Here is a 22,846-nt window from a genome sequence, read left to right as displayed (position 1 = left end):
ACACACACATCAAGCACGCACACACATGCACAATTAGTATTTGCCAGGCACATTTAGCATTTTACAATAAAACTCAATACCTGACAAGGAATTTCTAACAGATATTACTACCTACTCAGAGCTGACCAAGTAGTTAATCCCAGGAAAAGCAAAGAACTGAAGACTCACGGTCCCTGCTCATACTGTATTACTGAAAATAGCCCGAAACAAAATATAACTTCAAAATTTCCCAACAATTCAAGAATATGTTTGTAGGGATTTGAACTAAATTATGGCAGACAAACAGAAAAATACACTGAACAGCATTAGTGATAGTAGATTTTAAGCAGCTCCTTGATATTGCAAATATTTTCCAGTTTTTGTTTTCTTCTTCCAAGTGAAGCTAAAAAATTAAAGAGCAATTAAAAATGTTTATGTAGCTTAAGAGATAAGTGGGTTTTTGTAGCTATGGCTCTCTAAACAAAGGGAATAATCAAACTAAATTATAGGCCATCTCAGTGCAGCTCATTCCATTCATTGAACACACATCCACTGATTCTTACATGCTAAGTGCTGTTATACATTCTAAATGTTATACATTTAGAATACAAAACCATCTAAACACGATCCCGTCTTTACCTCCCCAGATGACTGAAGACTAAAGACCCGTGTCTTCACCGTCAGAAATGGCGTCTGAGCCTGTCCTGATGCCCCCACAACCAGCAGCGTGGAAAGCACAGATGTGTCAGTCTACTGTGCAGTTCCTGCTCCTGCATCTACTGTTTTTGGTTTGTCTCAATTCAAACCATTCAAGACACGGTCAGACTGATTTAACTACTAGTTATCAGATACATGGGGCATTCCTGTAAAGAAGAGGTTTCTCTAGCAGGTCTTTTCATATGCTAATGGCCAGTTAATGCCTTTCTTCAGGCCCTGTTGATATCAGGGCATTAGGGACATAGTACAGAGCACATGCACCAGGCAGTGCATCTCGAGTAGTCACCTGTCAGTATAAGGGTTACTTAAATTCTATCCCCATCTAAATACGAAACTAGACTCAGAGATTAATGTCAGTGGTTAGGTCTTCCGCATCAAACTCCAGAAATAAACGTTTTTCGTTCCTTCTCAGTATGTGCTGACCCACAATATGATCCCATCAGTCACAGTGAGTGCCTCTGTCGGTGAGGATGGCAGGGAAAGTTTGGCAGGCTTAATGAGCAATTGAAGGGAGGAGGATGTCAGTATATTTAGCAAGAGAGCTTGGATGTATGTAGGTTATACACAAATATTCTGTCTATGACTATAAAGGAGTTGAACACTAATAGATTTCACAATTTGCTGAAGGTCCCAGAGCCTACCCTAGGAATACTGTAGGATGGCTGTACTTTTCCCTTTCCTCTGTCTTCTGTTCTCCCCTAGGCTCCTAACAAACTGTGGATAGCTGCCATCAGAGCATCATTTGTGTGGCTTTTAAAGCAATATACTTCTCTGTACCATACAGGTTCCCTGTGTGGTTCAGTGTATAAGATATACTAATTTTCTACAATCAGTTTTCCCCCAAGGCCTTATATATGTCTACATATAGCTTCTGATTCTTAGTCTCTATATCACAGTATTCCTTTTTCTACTTTATTTATTAACCAGGTGTTTGTTGTTGTAGCAGGGTCTGACTGGCCTAGAACTCATGATCGTTGCTTGAGTACAGGGATAACCTTTCTTTCTCTATCTCAAAAATCTCTTCCTGTGGCTAAGCAATATTTAAAAACGAGAGTTTTTACAAGAGGGCTACATACTTTGCTATCACACTTTGTAAAGATTTTGTTAAATAAACAGTAGCCTAAAGTCTTGCACTGTGCTAGTATACAAAGGTCCTGATAGGACTAATATGTGAAGATGGGGGTAATAAAAACAACCAATGGCAAGATTATGATTTGCAGATATAAGCCATTTCAAGTACTGCCAAGCACACAAATCTTCATTAAACTACTCTATTTATCCTCGAAAGAAACAATACATTAGGGGGAAAAACAACTAATAAAATCTGAACTTAATTTGAGTGTTTCCTATTAATGTGTTCCATGACTGTGGAAGTCATGTAAGCAGCCCATGGCCCCAGAGTCATGCAGACACCAGCTCTGGTGGTAGAGCTCACACTCGTTTGTTCACTTACATCTAAGTACCAAGGACTGTGCTAAGAAAAGTGAGCCACATAAGGACACAGAATTCTCTGAGCTCATAAACCTCTTTACACTGTCTTCTACGATGTATGTTCAGACAATAGCAATCTCAGTTATGCTTAAAGGTTTGCTCCAAGTATGCCTGTCTCCAAACTTATTTCCTTACTCGGTGAGGCTTTACAGCCTGGCTTTTATTTATCTGTTTATTCAGTTTTAGAAACTTATTCATTTTCTATAATCTAGTACACAAACACAAACAGAATGTTAGACTCACAAACAGGGAGGTTTCAAAAGTATGGTGGCATTCAGAGAATAAGCTACATTACAGGTCTAGGTAAGTGCTGCTGTAGACCACTGCCATGTGGGTCAGTAAAGCAAAAGCAATGCACACTTCACATACTGTGCCAATCAGCAGAGTTGACTTCTTCTGCCATCACTGTGTGTGTCACTGTGTGTGTGTCAGACTCTGCATGAGCCAGCCTCTGAAGGCAGACTCCTACCAGCAGCTCTCCAGGGGACTTCAAATCAGCGTCCCGTCCCGCATACTCTGAGGCTTCCAGTTTCTAAGTAGTTATCAGTTTCTCCTGATTCCCAGTCCATAAATCCTGTCACTTAAATACACACACACTCACGCACACACGCGCACACACACACTCACTCTACTGTACAGGTTTGCTCCTCTGGAGATCCCTAACATAGTTACCTAGTGGAGAGAAACATAATCAGAGTTGTATATTAGGAAACCTGACCTGACGGCTACATGTAAGATTAAGTGAAGTATGTGACTGGGTGCCAGGATAATGAAAAGGAGGCTCACATGGTGGACTAAATGATAATGCAATCCCGGGGGGCACAAAGTACAGCCTATTGCTGTTGGTAGGCCTTATCATTATTACATTCAAAGTGCCTTAAGAGTAGCAACATTACTATACTCTGCTATCACCTGCTTTAGGATGTCACATGTCTTATAAAATCACTAAGAATAACTACTAAAAGTTCTTCTATGACCTAAGAATACATACCTCTTCACTGAGGAGGGGCACACATTCAGGCTGCAGGGGTCTCGGAACTGACAGGCCAGGTCCCGGCAGAGATACATTTGATAGGCGTCTCTTTCTTACTCCACTACAGTTATTTGGAATCTTGAAGGCACATCGTTTATGATAATTTAATCCACAGCCTAAATATATTTTAAGAGTAAAATATAAAATTTATAAGATAACTATTTGAAATCTGATACATAAAATCCAGCATTTATTTCTTTATTTTTTCTGGCAACAATACCAACTTTAATTAAGAACTCAGATGACAGATTACGTGGAAAGTAACAAATTCAAGAATAGTACATATGTAGACAGGTTTATTTAGAAAAGTTAAATTAATTAGAAGAGTAAATCTTGACTTATGATAGCTAAGACAACCACTTGGAAATTTATTTGAAACATAAATTACTAGATTCATCCCCAAATCTATAGAATCAGAAACTCTGGGGGTAGAGTTCAGAAAAGCATGTTTTATGACACCTGGCAAAAGTTTATGAGTTTCTGGCTTCAAGCACTATCCAGCAGCAAACTGAGGCATGCATGCAACAAACCTCCAATGATAAGAAAATTATATGGAACTCAAGCGTCAGTGTTCATGAATATAAAATAATAGTAAATAATAATATAGAATAAAATGATATTCTACATTATAATATATACAATTATATAATACAAAAGGTCCATGTGTCATCTGTGCACAGTTATGCATGTATGAGCGTGGAGACCAGAGACCAACCTCAGCTGTCACTCCTTAGGAGACATTCACCATGTTTGGGGGCAGAGTCTCTCACTGGGACCGGGAGCTGTAAGAAAACCCTAGCGATTCTTCTTTCTCCAAACTTCCCAAACACATATCACCACACCTAGGTTTTATTTGTTTTTTTTTTTCAGTCTGTGGACTGAACTCAGGCCCTCATGCTTGTGTGGCAAGTAGCTTACCAACTAAGACATCTCCCCATTCTAAAAATATGCTGTTTATTTACATAATATCTATGTCAACTGCTAAGTTTTTAAAGAATTTTTTAAAAAGTTTTCTGTGTCTGAATGTTTTGTCTTCATGTGTGTATATTTGCCATGTACATGCCTGGTGCCCTAAGGCATCAGATCCTATGGAACTGGAGTTACAAATGGTTGTGAGGCACCAAGTGGGTGCTAGGATTGAACCCAGGTCCTCTGAAAGAGCAGCAGGTACTCTCAGGTGATGAGTCATCTCTCTGGTTCCTATGATTAGCTTTACATTACAGCAGCAGAGGTAAGTCACAACGGAGACCACACAGCCTGCAAAACCTAAATTAAGTATTTGCCTGCCATTACCTTACAAAAAAGCTAACTGACCCTCCACAGCAGAAGACTGCTTCTTACTCAGACTTACGTACCTGCCGCCTACTCCTAGCAATTCTAACTCACAGCAATTTGACATTTTACCACTGCACAGAAAAAACTAAAAATGGAATAAAGACCTGTAATAATAAGTGGTCAACAGTTATTAAACCATTGTTTTGTGTCAAATATTTTGCTTACATTACCTTCTTTAATTATTTATGAAACTGGTAGAGTAGACTACACTTCACAGAGAAACCATCGCTTAGAGGTCTACTGAGTTGCCTATGCAAAGGAACCAGTAGGTTGAGGCAAAGGAAAAGCCAGTTCTCAACTTCGCAATTCTAAATCCTTACTACCTAGACACCAACTATGATCTTAGTGTTCCATTGGTAATTCAAAAATGCAAATGTAAAATCCTCTTTCAAATTAATACACTGACCTAAAAGCACTTACCTTCACATTTTAATCCTTGACGTACCAATCCCCAGAGCATTTCACCACAATAATCACAAAAAGTAGGTGCTTTATAAGAATGTACATAGAGAGTATGAGGGCGAATCTGGAAGTCTTCTACTGTGGCCAAGGCTTTTTTGAAAAAAATAAAAAATAAAAACAAAAAGAAAGTATTAAACCATATTTTTTAATTGCAAAGACATTAGGAATGGTCACCATATCCATTTATATTAAAACACAGGGTACGTTCTCTAAAAGGTTCATGTGATTACAAAATAAATTATTTTTAGCATTTAAAACTGCGATCTAAAATATTTTACTACATTTATTTATTATTTGTGTGTATGTATGTTGGGGAGGAGAATTGCCATGGCACATGTGAATGTCAGGGGACAACTTGCAGGCATGAGTTCTCTCCTCCTACCATGTGAGTTATCTGCTGAGCTGTGGCCCAATACTGCAATTTTAAGCAGTAGTTTTAGAAGTCCAAGCGCTTTAAATGAGTTAAGCTGCAAATAAACCAGGTTGGAAGTCTTTGGCTAGGTATACCAAAAGCATTGTCTCATAGCTTAGGACAGACTGAGAAAGAAAACACTGAAGTAAATGATAAAAATCAAAGTGCTATGGAACTTAACCTCATTGTGAAATGTTTCTGTAAGAAGAGACACTGAGTTCAAACAGACTGCCAGGACTCCTTTCTCCTCCATGAGCAATGGAGCAGTAGATACAGACACATTTCTTTCACTTCAACTTGAAAGTCACTAGTGACGTCCCTGTGGTTTGACGAAAGGTCCAAAGCCAAGAGGGAATGAATGTGATCACGACCTTAAAGGAGAACAGCACAGAAATCCCTGTGTGAGTGAGGAGGAAGACAGGGGGTCGAGGTGGAAGATCAGTGCTGGGGGGACTAGGCAGATGGAAGAATCAGAAACACAGATGAGAAGTGTTAGGACCAACAAGGAAAACGAACAGTAGAGAGATCTCAGAGAGCCTGAAAGATGAGTGTGGGAAGGTGCCTGGCCACTTGTTTCCTCTACCAATCTCCCTTCTTGCCAATCCAAAGTGTGCCCTCGCTGTGGCATTCTTCCTTCTCTTGCACTATCCCTGCCTATCTGTCCACGGGCTGTTAGGTGAGACTGGAGACGGTGGGAGCTAGGGAACAAGGGATGGCGAGAAAGGCAAGGCAGGAACGGAAGTGGAAAATGTCCACTGGGAACAGGAAGGGAAGAAACAGTCTTAGGTCGTGCGAGTAACCAGCACTGTCACTGTCTCCTCCAGGTCTTAAACACTTCCCCTCTTATCCGCATTCTCTCTTTAGACCCTCATTTCTCTTCGTCTATGCTTTTAACAGAAATGGGGGGAAAAAAACCAACTTTAATCTTGTTTTTTTTCTTTCAATCTACAGAAAGAGGATTTATTTTCAGTTTAACTAGTAAGTCCCTTAGCTTCAAAACACTTAAGTAATTCCACTTTTCCCCCCTATTTTCTCATAGTGATACAACCTTCCTGAAAGTGAAAGCCACGCAGAAACCATTACTACACATTTAAGAAGTAAGCAATTATACAGCACCACAGCTAAGAGCACCAGAACACAGAACTAGTGTGGTAAATACCCCTTGTGGGGTAAAAGTAAAAGGGGGAAAAGGAGTCATTTGCTCACCTGACAGGACAACTTCTACAAGATCTCCTTCATGTATTTCATCTGCTGAGGTAATCAGCTGCAAAATGTTTTCCGAGTTCATGTCGTGGCGAAAGAGAAGAATTTTATCATACATGCCAAAGAATCCACACTCTGGAAACTGTAGGGAAACAGCCCTGTATCAACATCCCATAGCTTTCTACTGTTGTTTAAGTATGCTATAAAAGAATTTTAAAGTGTTCTAGCTTAACGTTGGCTACTAACAACTCTTCTAATATTCAAAAGGTGAACCTTGTACTCAAATATCCTGGTTAATTTTAAACCTCAAAAACAAAAAGTAAATTTGCAAACAAGTGATCATTACCTTAAAATACAGGTCTCTTACAAAATTCAAACTTCTAAATTGGCTATAAGAGAACACAATCTTTCACTCACTCTATTCTTAGCCTGAAAGGCAAGAAGTTGTTTCCATCCGTTCGAGCGGTACTGCTCAACACACCATCAGCTACTGCTAGTCTTTGGATGTGACATGTAAAATGTCCATGTGCTAAAGGCTTGTGCCTTGTATCTATTGGGAGCGACTGAAACAATTCAAACCTAAAAACACCAGTTAAAGAAGAAAAGCAACATTCAAACAAATTTATGACCTAGAGAGGATACAAAACAATACTGCAACAGACACGTGACCTAATGGATAATGGCAGCATGAACTGAGGATAGGGAGTGGCCCAGTGTTTATCTAGAATGTGCACTACCCAGGCCAAGTCTCAGTGCTGCACAGATATATGAATATACAAACAAATACCCAAACACAGGTAAAAGAAAGGTCTAGAGGTTGAAAGACGTTAGGGTCGCCATAAAAAGTCATTTTCTAGATAAGCACCTATAAATATGACAAATTATTGAGTGACTAGAAGAAAAGGTCTAAATACTGGCTTGCAGAAAACCCTATTTATTATAATATTACATAACTATGTTTCTTAAGCTAGGAATTATCTTAAAGCAAATGTCAGAACCAAAATAACAGAAAACATAGACTGAAAAAAAATCAAGAAAAGATTAAACATTGTCACTGAAATTCAGAGAATCACTGTGGCCAATCTTTAAAAACATCCGAGGTTTAGAGGCATGACTATATTAAAGATAAACATCTACAGAGAAACAGGAAATAAACCATAAGCACATAGTTTTAAGGCCTCTAAACAACATACAAGATAAACAGAAACAACCTGTAAGGAAATTAGTACACAGATATTTGCTATTCATGAGTTTTAAAAATTCAGAAATCAGGTCTTCACAAATGAGAATATGACTCAACTCTGCTCACACAAGAAAATCATGTTTAAATTTTAACACTTTAAAGAATTTCACTTCCTCTCAATACCCCACAAGGCACAGGAAACATCACAAAGAGGGGCCAGAGAGACTGCAAAAGCCAGAGGCAGGGGTAGGCTGGAGTGGATACGGCAGGACTGCAGCAACTACGAGCTCTCAGCAGCTGTGGCTGCCTACGCGAGACCTGCACAAGAACAAGCCAGTCTGCTTTCCAGCACACGGTGGGAAGGAGTCTGCGACCCCTAACTGAGAAGCTATGGGTAGGTGGTGGAGAGTTTGTCTTTAAGGGTGTGGCTCCGAGTAAGGATGCCTGTGCTCCACATCCAGGACTATATGAGTAACACAAATGGACAGGAGTTAGGGGGAGGGATGGAGGTGAATATAATCAAAATAAGCATGAATGTCTTAAAGAATAAAACATTTAAAACATTAGAAAAATCCGGTCCAGGCTTTCCTTTCAAATGGATACCTGAATTTTAAATTTACTTTACAAATATTATTCATTATATTTACTAGCCTTTTTTAAAGTTTTAGATGTAGAGAAAAAGTCATACAAAAATTATACAGCATTCCCATTTACCCACTTTCCCATTATTAACACTTTATAATAGTAAGATACATTTATACCAAATATTATCATATTTTGTTTAGATTTCCTTAGCCATTACCTAATGTCCCTTCTCTTTCCAGAGTCTCATCCATGAATCTTATGTGACCTTCAGCTACCAGATGAACATTAGCCATTACCGTTTCCAGCGTTTTGTTATAATAAGCAATAGCCTAATCACATATTCCTTACTGCTACTCTTCTGAAGTATATGTAAAGAATTTCCCAGAATATTTCCTGGGTCAAAGTGTGCATATAAACGAAACTTTCAGACACTGCCTAGCTAGTCTTCATGAAGGCTATATCAGCTTATACGTCTACAGGCAAAACATTAAGTCTGTGGGACAGGGGAAATGACTCAGTGCTCGCCCCACAAGCACATGCAAGCACTGAAGTTCAGATCCCAGAACCTATGTAAATGTGAGGCAGGTCTGAGGGCCCTCCTGCTCCAGCCTTGGAGGGTGAGAGAGACGTGAAGTCGGCTAGCAAGACTCTTCACATTAGTGAGCTCTGGGTTTGACTTAGAGACCCTGCCTCGAAGAATAAAAGTAGGAGAGCAACTGAGGATGGCTTCCAACATCAACCTCAGGCCTTTATATGCACATATACACGTGTACCACATTTACATACACGTGGGCCCACACATGCAGAAGGCATGCAAATACACATATGAACACAACACACCTGAAATGGAGTAAGAAAAGTTTGTTTTTGCCATGTGTTTTTTTTGTAAGTGCACTATCAAATTTGTTGCTCTTACATGAAAAGCGGTACTTCTGTGTATTTCAACTTGTTCTCCCCACTCCCTTTCTTATGCGTGCTTGCAGTGTGCATTAGCATACATGTCATATGCACATGTGCATCCTTCACTTTATTTAATGAAGCTAGTTCTTTCCCTGAACCCAGAACTCACAGATCCCAGCAAGTCTGGCCAGCTTGCCCCAGGATTCCCCGACTCTGCCTTTCCACGTAGCCAATGTGTCCTGTTCTCATGTGGATTCTGGGGATCTGACCTCTGGTTCTCATTCTTACAGGGAGAGAGCTTTATCCATGGAGCCATCTCCCTTGCCCTGATCTATATTTGTCCATTATACAAGGCTAATTATTTTCATATGCTTAAAATATATTATAAAAATTTGTTATTTACATCTTGCCTATTTTTAGTAATTCAATGATCTTCAAAACTCCAAGTTCAACTGTTCTTCAGACTGATTTTTTTTTGTTCTATAATGATTTTGGTACATGGGGGCTGTGTGCAAAGTCATGAACAAGCCAAGCATCGAGGTGCACACATGCAGTGCCAGCTCTGTAGAGACAGAGGCAGAGGATCTGATGTTCAAGACCACTCTTGGATAAACAGGGATTTGGAGGTTGCCCTGGACCAAATGAGAAAAAAAAGGGGACATGAACAAAACATTAAAAGATATAAACAAAAGCACTTTATATTTTAAAGTCTATCAGAATAACCTGTCAGTGACATGCACAAAAAAACTGAGGCTTTTCAAAGACAACTGCTGTTTTTCTAAGCTATGCTTCAATAGAATATGGCAGTTGTGTAATTTTAAAAGGAAGAACTATTGTGGAAAAATAATGCAAATCAATATATATTTGTGATTATATACCTGTGACTCTGCTGTTCACATTTACAGGGGAGGGAGAGTGGGAGGACTGCTGCACTATTGGTATATGTTTATGTCTAACCCACAAGACATAACTAATAAAATGGAGTAGATACCTTCTAAACAATCCCATTCTCAGGGACAACAAGGACACTTGGGACAAGGAACACGGCTAGAAGGGCAGCATAGTTGAGAACACATTTAGTAGCTCTCGGTAATGAGCACTAGCTACAATGTATTTCTCTAGGGCTCTCAACTGAGACTAATTTGCCCCAGAAGGTACATACATGGTGGTGACTTTATACATATCTACTTTTCAGAATTCGGGTCTGTGCACATTTACTAGGTAAGGTTCTGCAGAATTCACAGGACGGCCTCCAACACAGAACTATCTGGTAAGGTTCTACAGAATTCACAGGACAGCCTCCATCATACTATCTGGCCCTGAATGCTGATTAAAAGCTCAACCTGAGAAGCCCTACTGGTCTAGAATGAAAGGAGTCAAAATTCTAGAGCCTGGTGAACGTGGAAAGGAGTGAGTACCCTTCTGGAAACAGACAAGCCCACGGTTCTTTCCCTACGCTACCTCAGCCCTGGTTAGAGGGGAAAATGAAGAACAGCTAAAGAACTAGTTCAAAAGCAAAAAAGGTCTTCACTTTGGCCTGTTCCCAACAGCACCCTCGCCTTCATTTCTCGATTTACTTTCTACATTTGTGTCAATGATTCCTCTGGATTGTGCAAAATGAAGTCTTTCCCCAGTTCTGAACAACTGAGGCTAAACATTGCAGCCCTGTCCCATAAAAGTCTCAAGTCACTAAACATCTGTCAGTAAAATGTTAGGTAAGGCAGGAAGCTTGCAAAACTTTTATTTTACTTGGCCAAACAACACTTTTGCGTGTTAACAAACAACTTTAGAATTCAATATTATTGGAGTGAATAATTTACCTACCACTAGGCTTTTTTTGTTTTTCTAAGGTAGTAGGGGTTCTAGTCTAGAAAATGAGAACACCCATATGTTTCTGTTTTCATATGGTGAGTGAAGTATACACCAATTTCTGAGGCTTGATGGCTTCACACACACACACACACACACACACACACACACACACACACACACACACACACGGAACACCAACCTGATCTTTAATCTTGATTTCAGGTATCCCTGTACAGTAAATCTTAAAAGTACCACTAAAAGTAAGAACATGCTAAGGATGTCCTCTCCTCAGGCTTCCTCCAGACTCCTCAAGAACCCAGAACTTCTGGCACTTATTAAAAACTCTGTTAACTGTTAGCAGTAATAAAGTCTGCAGAAATAAGACTTATATTAACTTAGTATCAATCTCTGAAAAGTGTTTAACTAAAGGGTTCAATGACAACTTCTACATAAAGCCAAAACTCGCTCGTCTGGACAAGTCAATCAGAAAATGAGTCAACAGGAACCTGAATTCATTCTTACCTTTCATCACTGATTTCCAATTCAGAATTCTCTGGATATCACATGCCCGAAGTGTTGCTCAATTTAACACCTCACCTGCACTTCTAACATAAACCACAGAAATATTTTTTTTTCCTTTTTAAATTTACTCACACCCCTCCTCTTGTTTTGTGATTAGTTCTTAACTGTCCTTGATTTAAACTTCTGGGACCTTCTCTCTTTTAGCTATGATTGCAACCTGAATGTGCAGCAACTTAAAAAAATTTTTTTTAATCTCCAGTTTGAGCTTAAGTATTTAGTAATGGCTGCCTGACACTGTTTAACCTAGATAAAAAATGTAGGGGAAGGATTAGAACGCCACCAAGCCGCTGTGATCCAGCTGGGGTAGAAAGAGTGGGAGAGAGAACAGCGCACAATGACAGCTCACTTCTAGAAAACAAAAGATACAGCTGGGGCTTTCTTCTACTACGGCAGAACCTGAAAATTACACTCAATTCATGTCTGCAGAGACAATGGATTCATTCATTCTAATACACCAAATCACCCCTAAAATACACTGATATTTGGTCTTCAGATCTGGTATTAGCGTGGTCAAAACTAAAGCAAAGTGTTTTAAATCAGATAAAAGCAGACAGCATTAGTCAGTATTTCAATTTTACTAAAGACCATTATAACTCAAAATAAATTGCTTTCTGCCAACTTCCTTTCCCATTCCAATGACATCTAGTTTTTTCATTCAACAAATTAACAGAAACAATAGCTTTAGAGGGGTATCTTTTAAGCCTCTTATCAATATGAAAGCAAGAAAACAGGGAGCTAGCATTCACTGGGTAGTCATTACACACCAGACATTGTGCACGTATTCTCCCCTTTAAAGAAACACTTGATTTTATTTTCTATAGATAGCCATATGTCAAAACTAAAATCAAAACAATGTTTTGTTTACATGCTGCTATACATACTATAGTGATACTATACATACCTTTATACATACCTATATATACTATACATATATTCACTAAAGTTATAAGACACCTACAGAACCAAGGATCTTTCTAAAATTAGAGGTTTTTAAGCCACAGGTATGAGTATTTCCCGAGCACTCAAACCCCAGGATTGCAGAGCTTTACACTTAATCACCATAACTCTTTATGAAGGTAGATATTCTGATCCCAAGTTCTCAGGAGGAAACAGGATTAAAAACGAAGCGACTTGAAAACGATCTATCAATACAAACAAAGTGATAAAAGGAAGACCTACATTCCTGGTCTGTCTCTTTGATTCCAGAGGTATGAGATAATATCGTTTCCTAGCTTAAGAAGAAAAATCTTGCATTAAAAACATTGACAACATAATTTCAACGTCTGGTTTCCATGCACGAATAATTGCTGTAACCATGAACCAGGCGTTTGCCATATTCTGTCAGTACCGATTTTCTTGTAATCCAACACTTATAAATGACCTCCCAACTGTGACCTGATGGGCACATTTCACCTGGCTCAACCCCAGTTCAGTCTGTTGCTAAACTGCTTTCCAAGGCTGACTGCCAGCTCCACTACTTCTCTGTGGCCTACTGGCAAAAGCGCCCTCCTTCAGTTTATACAAGTCTAGAAGGTAGAAACCGTATTTGTGTTCATATTGCTTTATAAACTATGAATAAAGGGGGATCCAGGAGCAAGTGGGTAGTTCAGTGGTAATGTACATGTTTAGCATGCAAAAGGCTCTGGGTTCAATTCCCAGCACCCCATATATAGGTTAAGATCTTATATTCATTGTCTAATTGTATACTCCAAAAACTGTATTACTTTTGAAACAAAGATAATTAAGCCTAACAGGAAATCTTATTTTAATGACCTAAAACTACAACTCCATTTATAAAATTTTAATCAAGATATTCATATTCTTTGATTTATTAAGATTACAGAATATCATTAGCAGAAGGTTAGAGTTTTCTCAAACATAAAAGTTCTACTTCTCTATCACTTTAACTTAAGGACTTTTAACCTCAGCATTACTAACACTTTGAGTCAGAAGACTGCTGTGGGTATTTTGGTGGCATCTCTGCTCTCTACCCAATAGATGATGCCAGCAGCACAGTTATGACAAGGCAAGAACATTTGCAGACATTACAATGTCCACTGTGGCCCAGAGCTCCCTGGAGGTAAGGACACAGGCTGCACTTGGTCTTACACATTAGACATTAAGGTAACGATGTTCTGTGTCCCTCAAATAGCACAACAGCCTAACCTAATGGAATAAGGAACATGTTCACTATTCGTATTACCTTGATTTTAGTATTAAAAGCAAGTAAAATGTGCCCTGCACTAAATGTTTCCTGAGAGTAAGGCATCTTTGAGGAAAGATATGAAGAAGCTAGCACTGACCTCAATGTATTATGTTGGAAGACTTTCAAAGTCTTTTTTTTTTTTCAAGAAAAAAAAAAGGAAGCTAAGTTTTGGCTTATGCTAACAACAACAACAAAAGAAACTCCACCTCACTCCACCCTCAGGATGAGTCATGGAACTGGAAGAAATTCAAAGAGTGACCACTTTTGGTCATATCTAAGTTTTAAACAAAGCTCAACTAAAAACGATCTGTTAGTTAAATATTTTCTTGGAGAAAACCCCCTTTGTGTATGCTGATGTAGCCTTTGCCAGTGTTTAACCAGGTTTATGCCTTCTCCAAGCTTTGAATCACTGCCATTTCTGTAAGATTTGACCAGATTCTTCAGTACACCAGGGACACCAATTCTCTCTTTACTCCAGTTGAACACATGCTGTCTAGTCTGTATTCATTTAAAAACTATTTTAAACATTTTCCCATGTGCTTGTTTACCAATTTATTGAATCATCTTGTGAAATAGATGTTGTATCATCTGACCCACTATCTACTATGGACAGTGTTTTTCTTAGCAATATGGGAGCATTTTCTGGAGGGGGGCACTGATCTTACCACCCTTATTTTTGTCTTATTATTTTTATAGCTGACAGTACAGTTTACTGACCTAAAAGTGAGTTACCCTACTGCTGACAAGTCAGTCAGTTCCAGTTTACACTGATCTGCCTTTGACCTCAGTTTGAGTATTTAACTTACTCCCTGCGGAACTTATCAGGTGGGAACAGCATAAAGCTCCCTCAACATCTAAAACTGGTTTTCAAAAATTCAGTTTATGGGAAAATGACCTCCTTTAGCATATGCCGAAAATAAATTACAGGCTTTTAAAACTTCTGGTTAAGTAGTACTTAACTACAATTATTGCAGCTCTCTTTCTAGGTTTCTCACTCTGTAGACCTGGCTGGTCTCAAACTCACAGAGATATTCACGCCTCTGCCTCTCCAGTGCTGAGATTAAAGGTGTGTGCCACCACTGCCTGTTTTTTTTCTCTCTCTCAGATTTTAAAAATTAATGCTCTTGACAACTTTAGAATAACATGAGATAAATTTTTGGCTAACACTGTCAGATAAAAAAAAAATCCCAATAAGATCTTCAATTTAACATAGGAATTTGAGAAGTAAAAATGTATACATTATCACTCCTTCTTTGCCAGAACAAAACATTCATGTCACCCTTAAAAGACTTAAAAATTTTTCTTTTACAGTTTAAGATTTTATTATGCTCCCTGAGATAATTATCACTAAGTCCTATTAATCATTCTTTTCTTCTAATTTTTTTTAGATTCACTCTTATTTTGTGTCCATATGTGTATGTGAGCACGCATGTGTGAGCATGTATCTGTGTGCATGCATGTCTGTGAGTATGCCATGTGTATGTCAGCAAGTACTCTTAACTGATGTGTCATTTCTCTACCTCCATTTTCTTTATTACTATTTTTTTTTATTATTTTATCTTATGTGTGTGGATGTTTTGCCTACACGTATGTCTGTGTACCATACATATGTGTGTTTGGTGTCCTCAGAGATCAGAAGAGAGTATCAGATCCCCTGATATAGGATTTATACACGGCTGTGAGCTGCCACATGGGTGTTGGGTCCTCTGGAAGAGCAGACACTGTTCTTAGTAGTTAACCATCTCTCCAGCCCCATCCAAACCCTTTTTCCTTAATGAATTAAGGAAATTCATTATTTATTATTTATTATGTACTTTCAGTTAGCATTCCTGTCCCTCTTCTGATAGCAGATGGCCTTATATATCTCGTGTAATCTTCCCTATCCGTTTGGTACTACAGGCTCTTCCTGGTGGTTCAATCATTGAGGATGTAAATTTAATGCTGAAGTATTTCGATTTCATTCAGTCCTAAGTATATAGAAAATTTAAAAAAGCATTTACTTCACTACTTCTCAGTCACAGAATTAACTGATTAGTTAATTCCGTTGAACTCAAAATTGCATGATTCTAGAGTCACATACAGTCAGCATTAATCTAAAAAAAAGACATTCTGGGACTATTTCTAATAAATGACAAGCTTACACATGTGGCTCGGGAACAGCTCAGCGGTGCCGTCAGTAAACTCTGTCACTTCTGCACCTGTAAAGGCAGCGCTCGAAGTCCTCACAGACAACTGCATGATGCACACATCAAGGAAGAAATCAGTTGTCTTCCCTTTTACCCCTTCCTTCTGTTTTTTCTTACTTTTTCAGAGTGCCTCAATATGTATGCACAGGTTAGCCTCAAATTCAAGATCTCCCTGCCTCAGCTTTCAGAGTACAGAGAATATAGGACTGTGAGCATACTCAACTCAAACAATGATCTTCTACACTATATAACAAGATTCTGACATGTAATCTAATTGGTAGTAGCTTTTAAGTTATTTATAGATTGGTATTGACTAGTTTTACATATTGAACAGAAAGGATCTCAAAGCACAGTGGTTCCAAGTTATACCTGTTTTAGAGTTTGGAGATCATCAAGATCAGATTAATATGTAATACTGATAAAGTAGCATTTACTGTGTGACAGTGTGTTAAGTAGTGGGCAAAGAATTTTATAAACACATGTAAGGTACATTTATACACATATGTGTACACAATACATACATGAGTAGTAATTTCAATCTTACTTTTCACATAAGAAACGAAGGTCACACAATTCATAAGTGGTAGAAATGAACCTCAATTTGACCAAAAACTAACACTTTTAAGTAGGACCTCATGATGTTTCTTAGGAGTTTCTTTCTTTATTCAACTAACGAATATCTGAATGTTTCTTTATTGTGGCTACATGATGCCTGACCTCATGGAGCTTTAATTAAGACTTATGGCACGTACATTCAAAATAAAAGTAATGACAATCAGCATAATGAATATTAAAATACAGGTTACCCAGCCTGCCAATACTCAAAGAAGAAAACACAGTAGGGGAAGGATAATTCAAGCAGTGGAACAATGAACACAAAGCCCTAACTAATGAGCCAATAAGGTGTCTGAAACTCAGGAAAGCAATTATGACCACAGTCATGCCTTGGGAATCATAACCATGTTTTGTAAGTAATAATGTCTTGTAGAAGCAAACACATATTTCTGTCACCATTCATTGCTAGCAACTACCAATGTTTGTCTAGCTAACTGCTGGTGAGTAAGGGGTGGGGGAAAGGTCACAGTGAACTTCTTGAGTTTACACAAAATTTATAGTACGACTAGGAATTATAATCACAAAAATTTATTTATTTGACCATGAAAAAGATCTCAATGGTAATGATATCTTGCTTTATCCATGCTACAAGCTACCAGAGAACAACAGCAAGGCACGAGACCAGCATCTGACATCTATTTCTCCACGTAAAGTACTACAGTTGATGATGGTGCAAACAAAAAAGTAAAGTTTAAGACAGGCTCTCATAATTCTCCAAAAAGACAGTCATTAGTTTGAGTCATTCTGCCCTTTTTTATCTTCATTCAGGTCTTAGCATGTGCTACCTCCTATTATGCTAATCTGACATTTACTCAACTTTTATGTAACATGCTTAGGGGCGGGAAATCGACTTTCATTTTGGGAGTCTCCAGAGGATTTAGCACCGTGACTGAAAAAGTAAATGCACCGCAAATATTCATCCAACTGAAGCAGTAGTGGTATAATGGAAATTTAGGCGAGTGCAAACAATATCATCTATTTAGCTCTTCACAGACTGCCGAAGAAAGCCGTCACTAATGTCTATCTAGATTCAACAATCTTATTAACCTGCATTTAGAAATAGATGTCCCTGAAGTTTTGAATTACAAGACTATAAAAATATTCTATTTCTGACGTATAGAAAATGAGGTAGCAATCCCACAGAACATATAATTCAACTAGTTAAAGGCATCTTCATATTTTCATTTACCCGTTTAACTGTTATTTATTGACTTGAATTAGACTACAGGTTCTGAACGTTGGCTGAGTTAAACATGCATTAGTCAGCCATGCACTCCAGTGCTATTGGCAATGAGAAGGGTGCTGTGGAATCAGCAATGCATGTTGAGTAAAGCAAGCTTAGGCAGAAACATACATAAAATAATGCATTTCTTGGCTGACAAATGTACTGTAAGAAAAGCTCATAGAAACCTAGCCTGTATTTCTACCAGGCACACAGTTCGGGGCTTGTGGTGACTCTGTACAGCCTGACTACCATGAATAATGAGAACTGAAAGTATACAGAAACACAGTATCTGACAGTAATAGCAGATGAGAAGAACAGAAATACAGGGTTCTGAGGTACACACTGCATTATACACAAGATAGCCTACACCAATTTAAAAATGTCTATAGTCTATATAGATTATATACATAGTCTACATCAACTAAGATAAAAATTTTCAAACATCTGTAAAATGTCAGATAATATTTTAGGCTGAGGGCCACATGGTATTTTGCACACTAACCTCTGCTGTACAGACTGTATGTAAATGAACAACCATGCTGGGCTTCAATAGAACTATGAATACAGGTGGTGGGCCAGTGTGAAGGTTAGATTTTAACTGTGGACTTCATCAAATCTAGATTCACCTGGGAAAGGAGTCTCAGTGAGGAACTGTCTAGATTAACTGACCTAAGGGCTTATCTGTGGGAGGTTATCTTGATTCAACTAACGGAGGCGAGCCCAGACCGCAGTCTGTGGAACTATTCCCTGGGCAGGGCATCCTGGACTGCGGAGAAGTGTAGAAATGAGCTGGGCACTGTATGCAGCATCAGTTCACCCTTTCTGCTCCTGACTTTGAGTGTAATGGGACGAGCTGCTTCCATTTCCTGCTGCCTTAGCTTCCCCCACTGATGGACTGCCTGCCACCTGGAATTGTGAGCCAATAAGCCCTTCCAACTCGAATCAGGGCATTTTATAACAGGAAATGAAACTAAGACAGCCAGATTTGGTCAAAGGATGTAGATGGCTGGCATTAGGGCAAGTGCTAAAAGGAACTTTTAGAGAAAAAAGCAGAAACAAATAAACACACAAACAAAAAACAACCAAGGGAGGAGAGAAAATGGAAATCCAGGAAATAATTAAAAGTCAAAAAACAAAAAGGCCCCAAGAACAGAAGGGATGCATATAAAAAAAATAGCAAATTTTGTCGTATTGATGCTCCTGACTGATGCTGTATATTCTAGTAAACGTCTAACAGGCTAGGAATGTTAAGTTGTGAATGCTTTTAATTCACCTAGCTCACCATAGTTTAGCAACTGAGCACACTCTAGAGAGTCAGGTGCTTACTAGCATGATCCTTATGCTGGCTAGCAGCTGCTGCCACCTAGCACTGTGAGGATCTGTATAGTACTGTACTGCATCATTAACCAGGAAAAGCTCAAAATTCAAAGTATAATTTCTACTGTATATGTAGTTTTCTCATGAAGTTGAGAAGTCCTACATAAAACCTTTACAAGTAGGGAAAGTTTGTAAATTTAATGAATCTATATTGAAAATTGTATTAAACATGAGTGTTCTTTGTTTTGTTTTGAATTTTTTGAGACAAGGTTTCTCTGTATAGTCCAGACTGGCCTGGAACTTGTTCTGTAGACCAGGCTGGCCTTGAACTCACAGAGATCCTTGAACTCACTGCGATTAAAAGTGTGCGCCACCACTGTCCGAATATGAGTGATCTTAACGCTTAAGGAGTAGTTGACAGAATGAAAAACTTGAAACATACAATCAACTGTGAAGCCTACTAAAAAAAATTATTAATGAAGACACAGAGAGGTATGCATGTACATATGTACATATAGATACACACATATGATGTGAAAAGATATCACAGTGTAAACACTAATAAAAAGTTTTAATACCCAAAATTCAGAACAAAAAATAATTGTCACAAATAAAGAACAATATATTGAAAACTGGGTAAATATACCAAAGGTTTAACAAACTTAAAATGTTGGTTAGCACAGAGACAGCTGACCTAAGCTTGTGGGAGCTTACTGATTCTAGACCGACAGCTGGGGTACCTGCATAGGACCAACCTAAGACCTCTGCATGTGGGTGACAGTTGTGTTGCATGGTCTGTTTGTAGGGTCCCTAGCAGTGGGACCAGGATCCGGCTGCATGAGCTGGCTTTTTGGAACCCACTCCCCATGGTGGGATGCCTTGCTCAGTCTTGATGCAGGGGGTAGAGGAGCTTGGTTCTGCCTCAACTTTATATGCCAGGCTTTGTTGACTCCCCAGGGGAGGCCTTATCCTTTCTTAAGAGTAGATGGGGACAGAAAGGAGGTGGGGGGAGGGAACAAGAGTGGAGGAGGGGGGGGAAACTGTTGTTGTTATGTAAAATAAATTAAAAAATTAAAATTAAAAAAATAATAAGATGTGGATTAGATCAGTGATTCTCAACCTTTCTAATGCTGTGATCCTTTAGTACAAATACAGTTCCTTATGTTGTGACCTCCTCCACCATAAAACTATTTCATTGCTATTTACCTTGCTATTGTTATGAATTATAATGTAAATATTTGATTTGCAGGCTGATAGGTGATCCCTGTGAAAGGATCATTTGACCCCCAAAGGGGTCACGAATCACAGGTTGAGAATTGCTGAGTTAGACTGATAGCTCAGATATAATGAGTACTTGCTATTTCTCCAGAAAACCTGAGTTTGGTTGCCAGCACCTATGTCAGGCAGCCCCCAACTACCTGTAACTCCACCTCCAGTAGATCCACTGCCCTCTTCTGATCTCTGATGGTACCCATGCACTGTGGCATACACTCATACAGATACAAATGCACATAAATAAATCTTAAAAGAATAAAAATCGGAAATGTATGTACAGAAGTAATTTTTACAAACAATATAACTCGATCATGTTTTCCCCATCTCCCTACCAACCCAGAGGCTCATGTGTTTGCACACTCAGTTCCAGTGGAAGTGCTGGGGAAGGATTTGAAGTGGGCCTTGTTGGAAAAGGTGTGTCCTAGGGGTGAGCTTTGAGGCTTTAAAAGCTTCCTGCCACACCCATTGCACTCCCCCCTCCTTCTTTTTTGTGGATCTGGATGCGAGTTCTCAGCTGCTGCTCCAGGGCCATGCTCCTTGCCACATGTGATGGCCTCCTATCCCTCTGGAACTGTAAGACCCAAATAAACTCATCCTCGTGTAAGTTATGTTGATCGTGGCGTTTCATCACAGCAATAGAAGAATAACTAATACGGAATATTCACAGAGTAGTATACGGAGAATTATACACTATAAAACAAACATCAAGTTAAAGAAATTAATGTGCTCACTCTCTCTTTCATGTGTGTTTGTGTGTGTGCATGCATGTGCTGGCCCAAGTAGACATGTGCAGAGGTCAGAGGTTGGCATCAAGACTTCTTCCTCAATCACTTCACCATATTTTAGGAAACACAGTCTTTATATGAACATGGAACATGCTAATTCAGCTAATTAGACACAGCTAATTCAGTGAGTTCCTGGGATCTCTGTTTGTCTCCACCTATTATGCACTGATCTTGCAGGCCACAATACAGAAAAATCAATTAAACAAAAGGTTACTTCACTGAAAGCTAAGTTGGTATACTATGAGTCACACAAATCAAGGAAAGATAAAAAATAAAGATTAACCAGCAATGATCAACATCAGAAATACATGTTCACTTTATAGTTATACAGTAAATCTGTAGAGAGGTTACAGACTTAAAGAGATGTTAACAAAATGCAATGCATAACTTTGCTAATGATTTTGAGAACTAAAATTGACTTTTTTTTATATTCGAGTAACTAAAGATATCAGTTGTTTTCTATTGCTGTGATCAGCAACAGACCCAAAAGCAACTTGGGAAGACAGGGTTTATTCTCTTTAGAGCTCACAGTCAGCCCATCGGAAAGGGAGGTTAAGAAAGCAACAAGGAGGAAGGAACTGAAGCTGAGACCATGAAGGAATGCTGCTTACTGGCTTGCTCCTCAAAATTTGCTTAGTTTTCTTATACAAGCCAGAATCCTGCCCAGTTAGCACTACCCACAGTGGACTGGGCCCTCCCACATCAATCATTAATTAAGAAAATGTCCTACAGTCTTTCCTATAGGCAATCTGATGGAGGCTTTTTCTTAACTGAGGCACCTCTTTCCATGTAAGGCAAGTCTGTGACAAGTTGACAAAAATGAATCAGGCCATCAAACTTCACCAAAGAAATTAATTATCTGAATAGTTCATGTCTACTCAATATAAAAACAGATTTAAAACAGCACAGAGAAAATCCATGGCCGAGAATGGGATCACTGGTCAAGCCTATTAACAAAAATAGTATTAAATTTATTTAGCAAATAGAAGAGGAGGAAACACTTTTCAACTTGGGAAGCTAACACTAGTCTGAGGGACAGGACAGTACTTCAACAGTAAAGCATACATGTATTAGCATCCCAAATACTAGAGAGATGGTTCAGTGGTTAAGAGCACTGGCAGCTCTTCCAGAGGTCCTGTGTTCAATTCCCAGCACCCACATGGTGGCTCACAACCATGTACAGTGAGATCTGATGCCCTCTTCTCTGATGTCTTCTTTTGGCTTGCAAGTGAACACACAGACAGAGCACCAGATACACAAAAATAAACAGAGAGAGAGAGAGAGAGAGAGAGAGAGAGAGAGAGAGAGAGAGAAGGAAGAAGAAGGAGGAGGAGGAGAAGGAAGAGGAGGAGGAGGAAGGGGAGGGGGAAGGGGAGGAGGAGGAGGAGAGAAAAAGAGAAGAGATAAGGCAACCCAAACCCCTGGTTCAATCCCAGCACCCCTCTCAAAGCCACAATCTTCTGACACTCAAATTAAAGATATGGAAAGAAGCAAAACTATAGGCCACTATTTATTACAAAGGCAGAAAAAGTTAAGCAAATAT

General features: G+C 38.9%; 1 protein-coding gene across 2 annotated transcripts in view; it reads right to left on the bottom strand.

The window, feature by feature from the left end:
* Positions 1 to 22,846, bottom strand: part of Prkd3 (protein kinase D3) — a 66,141-nt gene that overhangs the window by 28,238 nt on the left and 15,057 nt on the right. Inside the window, exons 1-4 of one of the 2 annotated variants that reach the window (XM_048416195.3) lie at positions 6,636 to 6,896; positions 5,611 to 5,800; positions 4,976 to 5,107; positions 3,179 to 3,336 (exon numbers count right to left, since the gene is read on the bottom strand). In XM_048416195.3, the coding sequence (XP_048272152.1) occupies positions 3,179 to 3,336; positions 4,976 to 5,015 (198 nt within the window). In that variant the 5' untranslated portion in view covers positions 5,016 to 5,107; positions 5,611 to 5,800; positions 6,636 to 6,896. Of the gene's footprint in view, positions 1 to 3,178; positions 3,337 to 4,975; positions 5,108 to 5,610; positions 5,801 to 6,635; positions 6,897 to 22,846 lie in introns of those variants that run through there. The other variant, XM_085691019.2, reaches the window with a different exon arrangement.

Source organism: Myodes glareolus, chromosome 6 (genome assembly GCF_982192425.1).
Source record: "Myodes glareolus chromosome 6, mMyoGla1.1, whole genome shotgun sequence".
Classification (NCBI taxonomy): domain Eukaryota; kingdom Metazoa; phylum Chordata; class Mammalia; order Rodentia; family Cricetidae; genus Myodes; species Myodes glareolus.
The sequence above is the reverse complement of the archived record's forward strand: the minus strand, read 5'-3'. Positions and strand labels throughout refer to the sequence as shown.